Source organism: Anoplophora glabripennis, unplaced genomic scaffold, assembly GCF_000390285.2.
Source record: "Anoplophora glabripennis isolate ALB-LARVAE unplaced genomic scaffold, Agla_2.0 scaffold4, whole genome shotgun sequence".
Lineage (NCBI taxonomy): Eukaryota > Metazoa > Arthropoda > Insecta > Coleoptera > Cerambycidae > Anoplophora > Anoplophora glabripennis.
In genome coordinates this window covers 2,962,248-2,982,552 of record NW_019416568.1, presented here as the reverse complement: position 1 = coordinate 2,982,552, position 20,305 = coordinate 2,962,248, and the positions used below count along the sequence as shown (strand labels likewise).

The 20,305-nt window shown below is 34.0% G+C and overlaps 1 protein-coding gene across 1 annotated transcript; it reads left to right on the top strand.

Moving 5' to 3' along the window:
• Positions 1-607: 607 nt before the first annotated feature.
• On the top strand, positions 608-17,416 carry LOC108917438 (pecanex-like protein 1). Its single transcript, XM_023454968.1, has 18 exons — positions 608-1,022; positions 2,028-2,185; positions 2,323-2,516; positions 3,258-3,668; positions 4,073-5,050; positions 5,486-5,851; positions 6,008-6,397; positions 6,559-8,249; positions 10,167-10,472; positions 10,761-11,313; positions 11,754-11,947; positions 12,062-12,353; positions 12,417-12,759; positions 12,855-13,208; positions 13,480-13,673; positions 14,395-14,582; positions 14,642-14,782; positions 15,835-17,416. Exons 1-18 carry the CDS (start codon positions 852-854, stop codon positions 15,973-15,975), a joined length of 7,065 nt encoding a protein of 2,354 aa, XP_023310736.1. The 5' UTR covers positions 608-851; the 3' UTR covers positions 15,976-17,416.
• Positions 17,417-20,305: the final 2,889 nt, after the last annotated feature.

Sequence of the window (20,305 nt, the reverse complement as noted above, 5' to 3'; positions counted from 1 at the left end):
TTTTAATTCGTACGAATGATAATATTCCGGTGTCCCATGCATCCGAAATCCGATGTACGATATCCGAAAATATTTTAATTCCTACGAATGATAAAATTATAATTCACATGCATCCGAAATTAATCTCATAGAAATCAAGTATAGAACCATGGAATTTATTACAAGATGAAGGTGAAACATTTTCAAGTGACAACCATAAGTATATATTATAGAAAATATACGTAGTATTATATTTTCTACATTCGACATTATAATATAACATTTATTTAACTGTAAATATATCAAACAACAATCGTAGTATGTTAAAAACTTAAAAAGTGAGGTTAAAAAACATACGATTTCGGATAAAAGTTAAAATTATTTCTACTTTTTCCGACGTCGTATGAATTTTAAAAATTTCGGATGAAAATGAGCGGTAAAAATTTGAATGTATATTAACCAATAGGAACACTTTCGGACCTTCGTATCGTCGGATTTCGGATGCATGGGACACCGGCCTTACTCTACAAGATCTCGATGAAAATTGTATCAATATTTCTTCTACTAAGGTTGGTAACGCTGGACGTAGACGTAATTTTGACATTTGTCAGTCTTTTTTTGACAAATATGCCTTGTTATGATAAGAGAAGTAGATAGGTTCTATTTGTAATACCAGAGTTTTTATAATATATTTGATTAATAATAAATAAATCAAACATATCTAGTAAGAACTGTTCGCACGTGTTATCCGTTCAACCATGAATTTAAATAAGTTATACCAACTAAAACTTCAAGATGGTGAGCAACAAAAAGGAGGATGAATCTCAAGTTTTTATAAGTATGTGCTGTAAAAGTTACGTTCTAAATTTATAATGCTAGAAGATCATCAAATGGGATCACAAACTTTAGAAATTTTACGACAAGGTGTTTGGGCATCTTTTACTGGGGGATGGTTTTATGATCCACATCAAGATGTGTTTTGTAATACTTTCCACTTGTATATTTGGCTTTTTTTATTATGTCTTCCATTTTCCATCTATGTGGTAAGTTTAACAAAAGCCATTTTATATTAAATCAATCTATTAATTACTGTGACCTAATTTATTTTCATTCTGGTTTTCTGTAGAGGTCAAAACTGTGTACTAATTAGAATGTCACGAAGTTGAGAGTCAAATTTTATATTTTTTAACTTACTTTAATGAGTACTAAATAGTGCAGGGTAATAGTAAACATTACTAATTTCAGAAAGGTTTTTAATATATTTTTAGAAACTATTTAGCAAATAAACTAAAACAAGCTGAGGTATATCGTAAATATTTCTATTTCTGCTTTTTAGTTAAATCGTGGTATTTTCAACTTTAAATAAATCTTTGTTATTTAGATCAGATGTAACTAATAAAATTCAATTTGAAAAGGTCTGTTACAACAATTAAACTTCTATGCTATTTGTTATGTGAAACACATTCATATTGTTAAGTGTAATTACCAAGAATTGAAGATAAAAAAATTACAACTTAATTCTTTTAATAAACAATAAAGATATTTTTATGTATTAAGAATGATTTGTTGGCGTTTCGAGTTCATGTGAACTGTAGGTATATGGTATATAAATACCATCATCTCTCTTTGTTCAAATTTATTTTTGTCGTAAATTTACCTTTGGTGGGAACACATAAAATATTTCTTTTTATTACTTTCTGATAGTTATCTTTCATTTATATGCATGCGAAAGTAATAGAATATGATTTTACTTGCTTAATAGTTTTCACAACAGTTTAAAATTTGATCCCATTTTAAGACAAAATTATTGTTTGTTTGATTAAAATTGTACCTAGTTGAAAATATCACTTTGTTAATGGCTAAATAAATATAAAAAAGTAATAAAAATCATCCAAAGTGACTTCATTTTCAAAGATAGATTCTTACTCAAAATAATTTTTATTTTTCTTAATTAGGTGCAGATTTTCTATTTGATATTTTCTTGCGTCTCTCATCTTTTTAAAACATGTTTTGGGTGCTTTGAACAATATATTGCCTTGATATTTCAGTATTTTCCACCTACAAGATATGTTTGGTACTTTTATTGCGGGTCAGTAACCATAGCACTGACTATAATTAAACTGGTTAATTATGGCCTTCATCATATGTATGACACTACCGAATGTATTCAAGAAGAAATAGAAGATGAATGGCAAGGACAAAAGAGGTAATTACCGTCTGTATGTAATAAATTTGCATGTTATTTATTTTAGTAATCGGTGTGCAAAAAAATGTTATTGTGAAACTAATATTAGTTTATTCTAATTAATAATCAATCGCATCTAAATCTTCTGTTCTTTTTAGGGAAGAAGAAGGTATTGAGTTGCAAATTTTATCAAATAAGGTACCAAACCAAACCACAGTACCTGTATTAAGTTCTTTGAATACTTTTTCGGAGGCTGGTGCTTTACCCAGTACTGATGCAGATAGTTTGGAATCCACAGAGTTCCAACAGTTAGATGTTGCGCAGGGAGGTGGAAAGCCAAATAGCACAATTGGTATGTGAATTTGTTTATATCCTGACTATCACTACAAACTATAATTCTAGAAAATACTGTGCTGACACAAATTTATTTCTTGTTATTGTATTTGTTATCTTTATTTTCATAGATCTTAAGGAAGTTAGTTATTTCAAGAAATATTAAAGTAAATTTATTTCATTAAATGCAGTGAAAATATTTGAAAATTAATTGATGATAACCAAAATAAAACAATATTTTATGTTTTTAAATCAAAGGCCGTACTATAAACTAAAACCTAAAAATATTAATTTGTTAATATTTTTATAATCAAAATTGTAAATATAATAAATGATAAATTGCTGTAAGTGATTCTTGAGCTATAAAGTTTATATGAATGTAGGTCCAGAAAGACTTCTTATTAAAATACAAGGTGATCAATTTTTTATCTTTTTTGTTTTTTTTTTGGTTATTCTTATTTGTACATGTCTTTTAAGATAATTCATTCAAATTCAGTAGATTCAACAGTTTTTTTGAGGACCAACGGAATGTAACGAATTATCTTTTGATTAAACTTTTTGATGTCACATTTTGTGAAGTGTACTCTCATTTTAATGTGATCTATTGGCGAGCTTTAAGGAAAACTTTCATAATACCGTGTTAAGTGTGGAAACCTAATCGGCTAGGAAAAACAACCATTGATACCAATCCTAAAGAATTTATTGAACTTTACACCCTGTGTATTAAAAATTAAATGTTATATAACGATCAATTTTACAGATTTAAAAGCTGAGGTTCACAGGAAGAATTCCTCAGAAAGTAGTGATGATTTTACAGGCGGCCCCATCTTAGAAATTATTACTCACGCGGAACCGCCGGATCGAGAGAGTAGATTAAGACGTACCGACAGACGCGTCAAACATCAGCGTTCCAAAACAGACGGATTTGTCACTTTTTCAGTGAAAGATGAAAAAAATCCGCATTCCAGTTTTCGAAAGTTGTACCAGCAGGGCAGCACCGACTCTCAGGAGAATGGTCTTCTCATACAGCAAAGACCCTCTTTGCAAAGCGTTGAATCAGAACAGGGTACATCCAATTTCGGCGAAAGTGGCGGAAGAAGGCATTCAAATTTTACCAATAGTAGTCTGGGTTTCTTGCCGTCCAGTGTGCAGGCTGATATAAAACCTACAGGTAACTGTTTTAATGATAATAATGATGAGTGAGCGGACATGAAGCTAAAAAACGTTGGGCGACTACATTATTATTGTCGTAAACTGATAATACCTATTCTCTTTATATTTTTTTTGTTCTTCTGATGACTAAGTCTTACAATGCACTTCCTTAACCTTAGCTGTAAATCTTTGACCTGGTCTGGTTGTTCAGTTTTATTTTATTCAAATTTGTTATATTCAGCTTAATTAGCAATTAAAATTTCAATAACATCCTATATTTAGCCCTCAAGTTCTCTTTAACTGGTCATATTTCAAAAACGAATCAGATGCACTCTTATAGGAATCTTTTATATCGATTTTGACATAGTATCCACCATTAGTCAAGTACCTTAGTTACACCCTTTTCATTTGCATATGTTTTAGGTTCTTTAGAATTAGGTTACATCGATAAGAATCCAAATCAGGCACTCACGTCGGAGGGATTTTATTTCAAGCCAAACAGTCGAGGCGGTGTGAGAAGAATACGATCCACAGCTCTGGAAACTTGCTGCCCCCCTCCACCCTTAGCAGCGCATCCTAATAGCTTGGAGGTCATAGGGTGCAAGAGCACCAGAAATCCTTTGCCTCCACCTAGCACCAGTCTTACGAGGAATCAGCATTTAAACTTGTGTCCCTATTACGGATCAGAGATCGTATACCCTATCGCGGAGCAATCCGACGAACACCAGACCTCCCACGGCCCCGATACTGATTTGGACTCTTTGACCCATATATCCGATTCAGATTTTGAGGAGAATAACCAAGGTAGTCATTCCCCTCTTATATACATTAAACTGAAGAAACTGAAAAATGTGCCTTACGATGAAAAATACCAAGCTAAAATACCCCCGAAACTCGTAGACGAGGAGCGCACCAGTGCCACTTCTAAGGATGCCTTACTGGACAATGACAATTCCAATTCTAGTGCTACCCCCGACATGCAGGATGCTCGCGCTGACTGCTACGGCACCGATAACGACGTTAGTGACAAGAAACTTAGTGAATGCTCAAACTTGTCCTGCAGTAATACTAGCGTGGAGTGCGAGGAACGGACTAGTGAACGACGAATTAGAAACACCGTTAAATTTAAACAAAGTGATAAGTGCGTCAAGAATAAGTTAGGGACCGAGGAATTCCGGCTCGAGGGTACTTACAGAATATGTGATAGCGAAGTACACGATGGCAGGACTGACGGGAACAAAAGTGGTATTGTCCGTAAGAGGAACATTAAGAGGAACAAGAGAAGGAAGTACAACGATAAAAACAAAGACGCGGAAACTAGTGGTAACTTTTCTAGTCTCGTGGAGTTGGATTTGGATTGGTTGTTCGATGATGAAAACCATCGTCTACAGCATAGAAAAGGTAACAATGTTATTATATTTGTATTTTTTAATTCGAAAATATGTGTTTAAAAAAAAATTACCGCTGTTCTATAGCCCCGAAATCCAACTTATGTGTAAATTTTTTGGAAATTAACGTTGACGATGGCCCGGATTCACTTTCAGTCGGTTTGCTAATGTCAATTCTCTCAAATAAAAGCAAAATCTTCGTTACGACGCCGTTGTTGATTTGAATATTTTTGAATTTTGAATTTGAATTTTTTTGTGGCACGTGAATTTTAATTTGTCAGCATCGATCATGCTACCCTCTGGCTACAGCCAATCTAAGCTGTCCCAAAACTGTGAATAACTTCAATAATTGAACCGATCAAATCCTATTTCTAACCTTTAAATAAAATGTTGAATTTTAAAAATATTTTTATAGATTTAAAAAATATATTTTCCGTATGTATAATAGAACCCTTGAAGAGGGAATCAGAGTGGTCCAGTACAACCACAGTGTCCTTAGAACACGACGTGAGCAAAGTCTTGCAAGAGACAGTTCCCGCGGCACGAAGCTTGGGCGCTATTCCAAAGAAATCCAGGACAGCTTCGAGTTATAACGAACCGTCTAGTAGGAAGACCCCGAAGAGTGAATCTGAAAAGTGTAGCATCTGCAGGTGTAAGCCAGATTTGCCGCCGGAAGAGAGACCCAAGAATAGGTCGATGAAGGAGAATAAGGTAACACAAACGTTGAGGCAGAGCGACAGTCCCAGTCCCGAAGGATTGGAATGTATCGTGTATTCGTCTCCAAAAGCGCCCAAGGTGGGAGTTTCAAAAAGAGGTATTTGCAGCTAATTTTTCTTCCTTTTCGTCTTACAATTAGTTTTGTTTACTGAGATTTTTTTTTCATTTTTAATTCGTGTTGAATTTATTAATTTACCCTTTAGGTTTTAAAATACTAAAGTACACTATATAAAATGTTTCCTCCTCGTTTCAGGGTCCAACGTGAAGGTGGCCAGGGTGAGAACCGATGAAGCGTCATCAAGCGGATCTAACAACGAACTAAGCACTCTTCTGCCGCCAGCACCCTTACTATCCGCATTTCTCAACTCTAGAAGGGACTACCCTCTGTCCATTTGTATGCCTGGGGAAGGAATTCGATTTGATAACTCTTCTCCCCACAGAACTAGACTGAAAAGAAACCGAGTTAATCGAAGGAGATCTAGTCAATTGGTGCGGAAAGAGCAGGCTATAGCAACGTCCCTTTCCGCAGGATATGGAACTCACAGTGCCAAGAATTTTAACGATACCAGTAATGGATCGGTCCATTGCTATATAGACGAACATGGCAATCTGATCACGTACACTTTCGATGAAAATGGAGTTGGTAAGTTTTATTGCACTGTTGACATTTTGTAACAAGGTATTGTCTGTCTACGATAAGTTTGCAATGACGTCACATTTAGTAATTGTTTGCAGCCAATAGAATAACCTAAATTCTGTATCGCATTAACTCCCGTATCAGTTAGAAAAGAGTATTTTTTTCAGGAACAGCCAACACACACACACAAGTTGAGGTAGGACCAAGTGACAAAGTAGCCGTCCGAGGACGTCAGGGTGAAACTGCGACGACGTCTAGAAGTAACAAAAACGTAGATTTCTGGGACAGTACTGACTCGATTTACAACAGTTCCGTCTCTACAATACTCGACGTGTCTGTTCGTAAGCCGAGGGTGCATACTGCTCCTAATTGTTCGAATATACACGCAGTTCAAGTGGCGAGACTACGACGAAATCACGCCCGTCCCTTGCGTATGAGAATGTTGGATCAGAATTTCGACCAAGTCAACATTGCCGACGACTGGCAGATGGACATAGTGAGACGTGAAAACGAAAACGAAGATTCGGCAGTGAGGAATCGGTTTAAGTTCATCCAAGCCGCGGATACGGTGAATAATAACTACCCTCGGACTAAGAGTTATTATAAATTCAGACTGTTCCCTTGGACGTTCGTTAAAGTGACTTTGGACCGGTTGAAATTGCTTGCGCTGCTAGATCGTAACTTGACTATGACTGAAACCATTTTGTCTATTATTTTGGGTATTCTGGTCTCGGTACTAGGTGCCGTTTTATTATATTCTGACTTTTATAAGGACTTGTTAGCTTTTATCCTTTGTTTTGTTATAGCTAGTTGTCAATATTCGTTACTTAAGAGTGTGCAACCCGACGCGGCTTCACCAACACACGGATTCAATCGAGTGATTGCGTATTCCCGGCCGGTTTATTTTTGTGTGTTCTCAATTTTAATCTTACTTCTCGATTATAATATCATACAAACTACAAGGTTACAGGGTTATAATTTGAACAATTTTAGTTTTTCCAGCCAACAAATCCTGTTAGTCGCTAGGGATTTTCTGGTTAAATTTATTTTACTTTTTCCCGTGTTGTTTTCCTTGGGATTGTTCCCGCAAATCAACACTTTCGTGATGTATCTCTTGGAACAAGTGGACATGCATATATTTGGGGGCAATGCGATGTCAAGTCTGATTGCTTCGTTTTACTGCATTTTTCGTTCTCTTTTAGCTGTGATAATATTAAACGGACTGGCCTACGGAGGCTTGAGTGAATCGAAAGGTTCACAGCACGTACTCTTCTCCATTTTCTGTGCCTGCTTGGTAGCTTGTTCGTACCACTTGAGTAGGAGCGCAAGCGATCCCTTACATATATGGAGCATCGTTAAGAGTCATCTGTGGCTTCCGGACGTCTACAGGGAACAAGAAACGGCTTACAGTGGATCCCGCAGGGAATCCGCTGAGGCTTGCGTCAAAGAAAAGCCTGAAAAATACATCGGTAAAGACAACAAAACTACTAAAGAAAGGACTGTTAAGTTTCCTTCGGAGGTGAAGGATAATAATGCCTCGGAGGAACACGTAGATCCCTTACCGTATAAATTACAGAAAACCGTCAATGCGCGATTGAAGAATGATGTAATCCTATGTTGCCTAATTGCTATTTTGGTGTTCAGTATTCACGCCAGCACGGTGTTTACAGTGTTACAGCCAGAATTGAGTCCGGTGCTTTGGTCCATGGCAGCAACGTTGGGATTTGTTCTGCATTATATTATACCGGAGATGAGGAAGTATTTGCCCTGGTTGTGTATCGCCAGACCTATTTTAAGGTCGCATGAACACGAACAGTACCAGATTCGAGGCCCCGCTAAGATCATGTGGTTCGAGAAGGTAAGGCCTTTTAAATGCCATTTGTAATATATTTGTACATGAGCTGCCTAAATATAGCTGCAGTACAGTAATCAGTTAATACAGTGTGTCCCAAAATGATGGAACAAAATTCATTTTTTTTTCTAGTCAAAATTTAAAAAAATCGCTGAAACAGGTCAGTTAGTAAATAGAAATTGTCACTTTTCTGCAATATTTTCAATTTTTTTGAGCCATATTTGACAAACCCATAACATTACTGACATTTTTTTTTTTTTTAATAGGACGCTCTATATTTTATTGTAACGATAGATAGCCCTTCTAAAGACGAATTCAGCGATACAACATTATACCTACTTTTTTGTCATGTCAAAAAATGGAGGAATTAAATGAAAACGATAATTTAGTACTACTTTTTATTTTATTATAGCAAACATTCAAAGTGGCCCCCATTAACCATTGCACAATGCCCAATTCGGTGTTCAAAGTTATCAATTACATTTTGAATAATATTTGGTGTCATGTTTCGAACTTCTTCTCTGATACGATTTTTCAATCCTTCGATAGTGTTCACATACTCAATGACCATTTTGTGACTTTTTGTTTGGGCAAGCTGAATTTATCACTATAGATGCTAAATATTATGTATCATAACACATTAGTTTCCACAGTCATAAAAATTGGGGGAAGATTGTCTTCAGGGTGGTCAATTGTATAATTTTCACGTAAATTCACGTTTTTCGCTTATAACTTTTTTCCGTTCATTGCCACAAGAAAACAGTAAAGTACTTTTTTTTCGTCTTCGAAAGACCTACAAAACTAGCCCTCGAGTGTCAAAAAGTATTGATTAGATCAAATGTTATAAACAAAAGAAGTTTATTTATGACTTTTGAATTAAACATTTATAAACTGCATTATTATTACCAGAACGTTTTGGCATTGCATCCTCTCCACGAAATCTGGAATCGGTAAGTTGAATAGTTTACAAGTTATGGCCTTATGAATAAATTAACTAATTATTAGTCTGAACGATCCTGAGGATCTTCCACAATCGCACTGATTTTTTTCATGGTAGATTTCATAATAATACTTTGAAATCTATCAGTTTTTAATAGTTATCTAATTGACTGATTTTTTTATTAGAAATATCCATTTTTCTCTTTATACCAGATGCTCAACACATGGCCCCGACGGTCTAAGTGAAAAATATTGCTAAATTTCATGAGGTCTTCTCTCTTAACTTTTCGATTATTAGTGTTGATTGAAATATTATACTTTTTGGCCCATCCGTTTCGAGAACTAACTAAATTACCAAGCCTCACGGCTTTTGTTATATACCTAAGCTACTCCGGTCCATTTTATGTGTTTATTATGTTTTTTTTTTGGGAAAAAATCTTTAAAGTAGAAAAAGATGAATAAAGAGTAGGTACATTTTTTAAAGTACAGAAGAGACTATGAGGGCTATCTATTTATACTATAAAATATAGAGAGAGCATCTTATTAAAAAAAAATGTCGGTAATATTATAGGTCTGTCAAAAATGGCCTAAAAAAATAGAAAATATTGCAAAAAAGTGACAATTTCTATTTACTAATTGACCTGTTTCAGCGATTTTCTAAAATCTGAACTGAAAAAAAAATATGAATTTTGTTCCATTATTTTGGGACACACTGTATAAGTACAAAATTTATAATAAAAAAAAAATCAAAACCAAATATATTACAACAATGAAAAATACAAAATTAAAACAAAAAATGTACAATTTAAGAAAATGAAATGTTTGCGAATAGTTCTTACATTACTTAACAGTTTTTTTTTTTTTTTGGTTTAAATGCAAATAAATATTAGGTTTAGGAATATTTTTTGACACTCGACTCGGTAGTTCAATCTGTTCAATCAATGAAACTCATTTATCTTTCTAACAGTAATGTTATTGTTTCAGGTTTACATATATTTTTGCTTTTTTGAAAGGAATGTCCTCTATCCGCTTCTGTTTCTGTCTGCCTTAACAGAGGACTCGCCGAAGATCAGCGCAAAGCATGGAGTCCTAAGTGCTTCCGTCATTATAGTCGTTTGCGGACTAAAGTGTCTAAGAAGTAGTTACTCTGACCAGAGTTCCCAGTACTTGATACTTATATTTTCAGCTTTATTTTTTAAATACGACTATAACTTCATACAGGAAACGTTTCTAGTCGAATACTTTTTTATGGGCATCGTTTTTCATAAATTTTACGAATTATTATTGAAGGTAAGTACATAAAACTGAATTTGCTATGATAACTATGAAAATGGGAATAATATAGAAGAAATTGTTTTAAGAAGTTTGATTCTAAAAAATCATCTTTGATGTCCTGTTCCTTAAAAACGAAAAAAAAAAATACCAGTGAGCTTATGGCAGCTTTTTCAAAGCATCTTGTATAATTAAGTTGAAATTTCCTTTACACTATTTTAAAACTTTATTTAAAAACAATTTCCAAATTAATAATGACTAAATATGTTAATCGTTTTCTGCAGATCTCGTACTTTTTATTTTTAGGTGCAGTTTGTCGTTACTTACATAGCACCTTGGCAGATAACATGGGGATCAGCATTCCACGCCTTTGCTCAGCCTTTCTCCGTACCACATTCCGCAATGCTATTCCTCCAGGCACTCATATCCGCAGTACTCTCCACACCTTTAAACCCTTTTTTAGGCAGCGCGATCTTTCTCACATCTTACGTAAGGCCTGTAAAATTCTGGGAACGTGACTATAACACTAGGAGAGTGGACCACTCGAACACTCCTCTCTCCTCCCACCTGGATAGGAACCTTGGAGCTGACGATAATAACCTAAATTCGATTTTCTACGAACATCTTACGAGGTCTCTACAACATTCTTTATGTGGCGATTTGAAACTCGGGAGGTGGGGTCCGGTGAACCAAGGCGATTGTTTCGTGTTAGCCTCCGACTACTTGAACTGTCTGGTACACGTTATCGAAATGGGGAACGATCTAGTTACTTTTCAGATGAGGGGACTCGAGTTCCGAGGCACTTACTGCCAGCAGAGGGAGGTGGAAGCTATCACTGAGGGAGTTGATGAAAATGATGGTAACATTTTTTTAATTTTTGAAAATAAAAAAATCATTATTCTTCTATGGTTGAATGATTCCCGGGCTGGTTGCTATGTCGTCGAATTACAACTCTTGATGTTTCCAGAGACATATTGTACTCTTCTTCAAAAGTCAATATGAAACTACTGTCCGACTGCAGTTCAAACAATTTCAATGGGACGGTGGCGTGGTTCTGCCAGGTATATGGAAGAGAGTCATCCGTGAAAGCAACCCATGTCAACAAGGCGTACGAGGTCACCCACCGGAACGTCATGGATCAGTGACCACAGTTTCAGAGTGACTTCTGAAGAAGAGAGCAATATGTGTCTCGAAATGTCAAAGAGTTGTAAATTGACGACGTGGCAACCAGCCCGAAAATCATTCGACCATTAACAACAGCTACGGAAGCCTACAAACAAAACTGAATTATTCTTTTAGGTTGTTGTTGCTGTGATACAGGTAGATTACCAAATATGTTGGGCATAAATGCTGCATTCACTCAGAGATGGCTGGCTTGGGAAGTTACTGCTGCTAAATATATATTGGAGGGGTACAGCATTTCTGATAATAGTGCAGTGTCCATGCTCCAAGTTTTTGAATTTAGAAAAGTTTTGGTGTCCTATTACGTGAAGGTAATTTTTTTCTCTAGAATCGTAAACACAGTGTGTTGCAGTGGTATACGGAACTAGCTTAGATTTTTCAAGGTTAAAATAAGAACGTATTTGAACAACACTATTCGTTTTCAGAGTATTATTTTTTATACGGTAAGATCACCGAAACTGGAGGAGTGGTTATCTAACCAGATAATTTTGAAAGCCCTGAAGCCTATGGAGCACAGGAATTTTGTGGATCTAGATCCAGTTTTCAACTACAATATAGATGAGGATTTTGATGTCCAAAGCAGTGGCATGACACGTAATATGTTCGTGCAGGTCCATGGGGACTGGATAACTTACTGTGTCGAAAAGAGCGAGAAGAATATTGAATCTGGAATTAATTCACCTCTAGTCTTATTGTGTTTTGCTTTAAGTTTATTAGGTAAATCTTACTTCGTGTGTTATTTCTGGAACATGCACATTAAACTGTGAAACTTCGTTTTAGGTAGGAGAACCTTAGGAGCGGTTTCACACAACACTGTCTCCAGTGTAGAATTTTTTCTTTACGGTCTACACGCTTTGTTTAAAGGGGATTTTCGAATAACTTGTGCTAGAGACGAGTGGGTTTTCACCGACATGGACCTTTTAAAGACTGTCGTGGCACCTGGAGTAAGGATGTCGCTAAAGCTGCATCAAGACCACTTCATGTCGCCCGATGAATACGAAGAATTGCCTGCTCTTTACGAAGCCATCTGTAAGCACGAGGAGGAGCTTGTGATATCTCATGAAGGCGATCCCGCTTGGAGAAGTGCCGTACTTAGTGGTATGCCTAGTCTTCTGGCCTTAAGGTTCGTTACTTGTCTAATTTTTTCAATATTTAAGAGCAATTGATACAGTGTGGTTGTCTTAAATATTTAATATTTTTTAATTGTGTTTTTTTTAGGCATGTATTAGATGACGGAACTGACGAATATAAAATTATCATGTTAAACAAAAGGTACCTGAGCTTTCGTGTGATAAAAGTAAACAAAGAGTGCGTTCGCGGTTTATGGGCAGGACAGCAACAAGAACTGGTATATTTACGAAATAGGAATCCGGAAAGAGGAAGCATCCAGAATGCAAGACAGGCTTTAAGAAATATAATAAATTCCTCATGTGATCAACCGATTGGTTACCCGATTTATGTGTCCCCTTTGACCACTAGCTATGCGGAAACTAATGAGCAATACTGCAGTCTGGTTGGGGGATCCATCAGTTTAACGAAGATTAGGAATTATATTTTTAATTTATTTCGAAGGTTTGTTTCATTCGAATAATTTATACCATTTTATAAGTATTTTATCATCAACCTAAATATTGTATAAAAACGGGCTATCATAATAAATCTTTTTTCGATACATGATACTTTTAAATATTTTTGGTGGCAATCTAGAATCTCTGGTTCATAAAAAATTAATACTTAGGAAACATTTAAATCTTTTAATTTTATAGATTGAATATGGGACTATCAAAATACCTAATTTACTTCGATTATACAAAAGTTTTTATCTGTTTTTCATTTAATTTAGGATTCGGAAGAGATGCGGTGAGGGTTGTTCAAGTGGGGCTGTGAACAGAGAAGAGATTGGCATGGGTCATGAGGGTGTTTATGCTATGACTCCTATTTCCACCCTTGCCCATCATGCCGGTAGTCAGTCAACGGATGGTTCTCATCTAGGAGGAAGCATCGGAAGAGGTTCCAGTTTGAGCAGAACATCTTTGGGTAAGACAATATTTTGTTGTTTCCACCATGTTACTTTTGAAAATATTTTGTTGTACAGAGTGATCAGCTGTTTTTCGAGGCTAGATAGTCGCAGGAATATGATCCAACATGGGTGACATTTTTGTTCAATAATTCTATCTACATTTAGTAGTTTTGTAGATAATTTGGGATGTATTTTGTGTATTTTCGTTAACTTTGAGTATTATTTGTTACATTTAAAACACAGGATATCCAGGAACCATACACGATCTAAACCAACTCGACTCTATACAGGGTGATTCAAAATTCAGTACAAAGAATTTAGGGGCGTATTTTTGAGGTCAAAATAAGACTTTTTTCCTATAAACGTGGGCCCACAAATGCTTAGTTTTCGATATACAAAACGTAAGTTTTTTATTTTTTAACTAATAATTTTTAAAAAAATTCAAATTTGCAACAAAATTTTTTTGGTTCCACATGTCATAAAACCCCTGTGTACCAAATTTAGTAATTCTCGTACAACAGGGTTCTGAGATATATAAAAGACTATTCTTAGGGACAGATTTCAGGGGGCTGTAACACCGAAGAGGGGGCTACTTGGCAAAAAGAAAAAAATACAGTCCTAAATTTGTCTTAAGAATCCATGACCAAATTTTGTTGCATTAATTTCCGGACACCCTGTATAGTTCATATTTTGATCCATTTTTTTGTTTTTTTTTTATTTTGATAATGATTTTTTAAGGTGGCAACAGGGGTAGTTTAGTCTCGATGGGAAAACCTACCAGTTCAACGTTAGCCAGTTTAGCCGGCCTCTTCAGGGAGCGCGACGACAGGGCAGTGTCACAGGCCCCGGATGCACAAGCGAGAGCAGATGAAAGATTAGGGGATATAAACGATACCGAGAAGGAGTTTGTGTCTTCAAGAGTCAGAGTAAGTTCATAATTTACATGGATTAATGGTGAAATTTATTTATTTTTGTTTTTGTTAAGATAATTGATCCAAATTTAGTATATGACGCTATTAATCTTGGAAGAAGAATAGACGTATCGTGGCCGACGGAGTATATGAGGATTAGAGGAGGGAGAACGCATTGGAAGGATTGGGTTCCCGAGACTGGTATGGAAGGACCGGTAAGTCGTTTGCAATTTCATGCCCATTATTATAAAATGTGATATACAGTGTGGCCTTTACAATCTTCTGATAAGTCGAAAGGAATCGTTTCTTTCAAGTATAATTAGGAATCAAATGAATGAAGTACAAAATTATGACTTGTGGAAATAAACGAAGCGAATAAACTAAACAAAAATGTAAAAAAAAAATAATTTTGAAAATTTTTTTGCAAAATGTCAACAAATATCATACACAACAGTTAGTTAATAGTGCCGGTTTCTGTCATTTACGATTAGAGTCTGACAAACTGACTAAGCCTCTGTAATGGTGTCACGATAACAATGAGGCATCATTGCGAAGCTTTATATGAGGGTTGTCCGTAAAATAAGGTTCCCAGTTATTTTTCACAATGAAGAACGTGTTTATTGGTATTGAATAATACATGGAAATGTGGAAAGCTTAGACTTTTACCTATTTTTCTACATAATGAACATTGAGATCGATGCATTTTTGCATTTTTTGCATACGATATACCATTTTTTGTATGCCTGCATGGTAGAACTCTCCCGCCGCGCCACAAAGGTAGCTTAAAGCATCTTCTTTCAGGTTCTCTCCGATTGCGAAATGAAAGAAGTGGTTTTAAGCTGCGTTCGTGGCACGGCGGGAGAGTTCTACCATGCAAGCATACAAAAGATGGTATACCGCATACAAAAATGCATCGATTTCAATGGCGATTCAGTAGAAAAATAGATAAAAGACTAAGCTTTCCACATACGTATTATTTAATGCCAATAAACACGTTTTTCATTGTGAAAATTAACTGGTAACCGTATTTTACGGACAACCCTCGTATTATTTCTAAGTGTAAATAGTTGAACAATTTCATGGATATAACATAGAAGGATTTGATCTTCACTTTTAAACTTTTATCTGAAGACAGCGATGTGTCTCTTGAAACACGAAAAGTCAAAACTAAGAACATGGAAACCAGCCCAGAAATTGTTGAAAACTGCCAGATGAACCTACAAACTAAGATACAGGCATTTCACTATACATGTTATTTTTCTTTCAGGTAGTGCACAAATGGGTCCCTTGCCACAAAGACCCAAACAAAAGATCTCACGTAGACCGAACCATATTATTAGTACAGATCGACGACAAATTTGTTCCTATCGCAGAAAGCGGTGTCCAAGATTTGGGCCCTGAAGTATAACATTTACTTCCCCGTGCAAACCTAGTAGATAATTGGTTTGAGCACAGATTCATAGACTTACGGGATAGGAGTAATTATTTTTTCAATTACCCCCTCTATGGTAATTACTAAGACTTAATTGTAGTTTGTAATTTTTATAGTTGATTTATGGTTCCGTTATTGTTTCGTTTATCAAAACCTCCAAAATCAAAATATGTTAAGGTGATTTTCTCAATAAAACAAGCATCTGAAACTACCTTAATCCCTGCAGTAAAAGTCAAATATTTATTTTAATTTCTAAATAGACTCCTTTTGTGATGGTCTCGTAAGTAAATTTTAATATTTTTCAATTTTGTTAAACTGCTTTAATGTTATTATTGTAAATAAGGTATATTTTAACATGCTTTTCTTGTTTGCAAATATTTTAACACTTAATTGTATACTGAAGTTTTTATACTGTCCCCTATTTGCCATTTTTTTTACTCTTATCTTTTAATGTTAGTCAATTCGTAGTAAAAATATGGATTACATTGAAAGGAAAACAAATTACCAAATTGAATGTACGTTTTGAGTACCTTAGCTACTATTACAATATTTTGATGATCACCATTTTCTCATACGACTAAACAATACGTGAAGGTCACTTCCATTAGGGACTGATTTTATTTTCAGTTAAAATAGGGTCAAATAATTTGGCTGGCGGATTTCATTTATAAATTAACCCGCTGTCCCTACTGAGTGTCTATATTGTGGTTTAACACATGTTTTTTCTACCGGCTATAAAATGTCGTATGTAAACAAATTTATATTTCAGCGTGTTTTTATTTATTCAAGGTATTTTCTAGATTCTCGTGAAAATTATAAACTCTTTTAAACAAATGAATAACTTCAGACAACTCCTTTAACTTTGAAGATGAGAGGGAAATATATTTTTAGACGTTCTGCCGAGCTAAGGCATAAAAGTATAAAAAGTTTGTGAATAAGAAACACCATATTTTTGAAATTATTATCCAAATTCAGATATATAGTAATAAATCCCAACAATCACAGTTTTTATTAGAGATGGGCACTTTTCGGAAAAGTGTTACGGACATGTCGATGAAATGTCCGGACATATCAGGAAAAGTACCTTTGATCTTGAATCTAATAGGGCACTTATGAGTGACGTAATGTTTTCATAGGTCATTGCTTGCGGGTACACAAAGCAAAATTTTATTTTTAATATGTGTCGATATATTTTACTTATTACCTACCTTTAGACTTTTTTATAAACTGGTTTCTAATTTTCCACGGACAGCCAATACACTTATTTAAATGTTTTTCCATCGTACTGGAATTCTTAACAATTGTTTTTGAGCAGAAGTTACATTTATAATGCTTTTTACTCAATTCAGAAAAATATAACCAAACTGGCGTCATACTTCATTTATAAACTATTTCTCTATTAAATATTAAATTAAGAATCAACTGACTACTATTTACTAATCGTTAACTTTGCCAAAAATATGGACATATAAAAGAGGTTATATTTTTAAAATATTTCTGTCAAACAATTACCAACAGAATTACAATAAAATGACTAAATATCTTTAATTTTACATGTACCAACCTCAAAAATTTTTTGTGGAAATTATGAATGCAAGTAATTCCGTGCATGCACATACAACTTTTCAATCTTGAAAAGTGCCCTCAGAACATGTCCACTTTTCACGACATGTCCGATAGACATGTCCAGCTGACATGTCCGTGACACATCCCTATTTTTTATGTTAAATTAAAATCAGTTGAGCCTAATTCTTCTAGAAAGCTGATTTGCTTATTTGGTTCTCTTTTATACCAATCCAATTTTTAAATGATTTGTTAATCTCGGATCTTAAAGGTGACAATAATTGTCCCAATACAAATGTAAATTTGATTTTCGTTTACTTAAACTCCCTTATATGTTCAGGAAGGAGGGGGGGCAATTGTTTACTTTATAATGATCGATACATTCCAAGAAAAAGTCAGCGACTGGCACATATTGACTTAATGTTTTCAAATTAAACTGTTAACGGTACATAATGTTAACACAATGTAAAATAATTTAAATGACTAAAATGATATTACTATATATGTACATAATAGGCTTCTTATATATTTATGAATTGTTACATGGTTGCCTTAATAATGATAATAGACTGATTTTTTAAGTGTTATTTAGTTACTTTTACAAGCTTTCTGTTTTGTAATTATTTATTAATTGTTTTATTCTCTAAATGTTAAACGGGTCTATTTACTTCTTTTTCAGAAAATATTAGATATTTCGTATTATAGTAAATCAAAAATTTATATTCCATTATCTACAGTCCATTTTATCAATTTATTCGTGAAATTTATTATTTTTTTGCTGTCAATACACATATTTCATTATCGTTTATGTTTATGGGAAAAACCTTTGTTATAAAAAATTTTTCAAAAATATTTTGCATTTTAGAACCATTTTTTTTTCAAAAAGACTACAAGAGGATTGAAATAAATTAATAACTATTATACCCATATTTCCAGAAGAGTTGCTAGTAGTGGTTTCATGATGACACTAGACAAGATCTGTTCTATATGGTTTTGTATAATAGATACAAATATTTGGAAAATTTTATATAACGTTCCTAGGATTTCCTTAAATTCATACATTGTGGATGCTTATATTGTCAATAATTTTTACGAAATAAGTCTTCTTGTAGATAATGGAATATGTATTTATAAAGAGTGTTCTGGAAATAAGTGCAAACAAATTAAAGGGAATTTACTTATAAAAAATGATACAACTCCCTATAACACTTTCAAAAATTCAATATTCACGAAATTACATCACCTAGGAGAATTTTTTTTAATTAATATTTTTTTCCAGCGACTGTTTTCAAATTTGATACACTTGTTATTGGTAACAACCTGCATTTACGAAAATGGAATTATTAAAAATTGTGAAACCCTAAACTAAGCTCTAAGTCCCATACAAGAGGTTCCTTTGTTTCAAGTCGATAACAGTAACAGTTTTTGAGAAAAAGTAATGTCAAATTATATAACCTTGTCTTTCATATCAAAAATATTCGATTTTGAATTTAATATTTCGACGCAACTCTAAAAAAGTTAAAATTACCTATTTTGTGGAATAAGTGAAGGATTTAATCATAATTGAAAAAAAAAATACAAATTTGAATCTGTACAATAAATTATTTTATAATATAAATGTGATAACGTTATTTTTTATGTAATAATTAATTTGTTGTAATAATTCTTTAGTGTTTATTAAGGTAAGGGGTGAATATATCTTGTATCGCACTTTTATATTTGCGATAAAATTTCAATGACTCATTATGTGTAAAAACTACAACTTAGTCATGTTTTTATTGTTTTTGAAGTTTTTTGTAGGTTTGAACTCCGTGGAAAATGCTTTCCTAACGTTTGGTAAAGATGTACGGGTTAATCGTTACTTTTAGCAATAGGTCCAGTTCATTTTTGTCAAACATTAGGTTATCATTTTCTCTTAGAAGGCGATAGCTCTGATGTCATCAGAAACTGTAGAAAAATTACAAAGTTACAGTCTTGGCAAATACGAAAGTGTGTATAAACATGTTAATATTGTGTTTTCGAAAAAGTGTCATAGTGTCATGCCATTATTTGTATAAGTAAATCACAATGCAAAGTTTTTGCACTTATTTTCAGAACACCCTATATAATTTATTAAGCAGTTTTTTGCAGATTTGGATCTGGATTTACATCTGTAAGAACTAAAATAATATTGATACTTTTTAATGAAAAAAATTGTATTTTTGCCAAAATTAACTATTTCTCTGTTATCGTAGGTGTTCTAATAGATGTAAAAACAGACATCGTTTTTTTCCCTTTTTTGTATATATTATATCCTTTTAACGTCCCACAATGTACGAGGGAAATTGTTATTGCTGAATGTAGATATATTTTATATGTAGGTGTTATATAATGTAAAAAATGATTTTCCTTTTTATATGAATATTAGCTTCAGTTAATCATTGTACATAAAATTTTAAATAATACAAAAACAATAAAATTTATCTATTTGTAATATTTGTTTCGTTGTCCCTTTAGGCCTTCTACTGATATGCGACAAGGTAAGGTGCAGCGGCAAACTTGCGGTTCAAAAATACATCTTGCATGTGCTTAACATTACCGAGAAATTGCTGCCCGCAATTATGGTCTACACAAGATTCTTATAGATGCAGTACTGTAGGTTCTTTCACGTGTATTTATCGCAACATTTTCTCTAAGCGAATGGAGGGTGGTCACGAGAAGGAAAGAAGTATATACTTTATTCTTTATCCCATAAGTTCCTGGG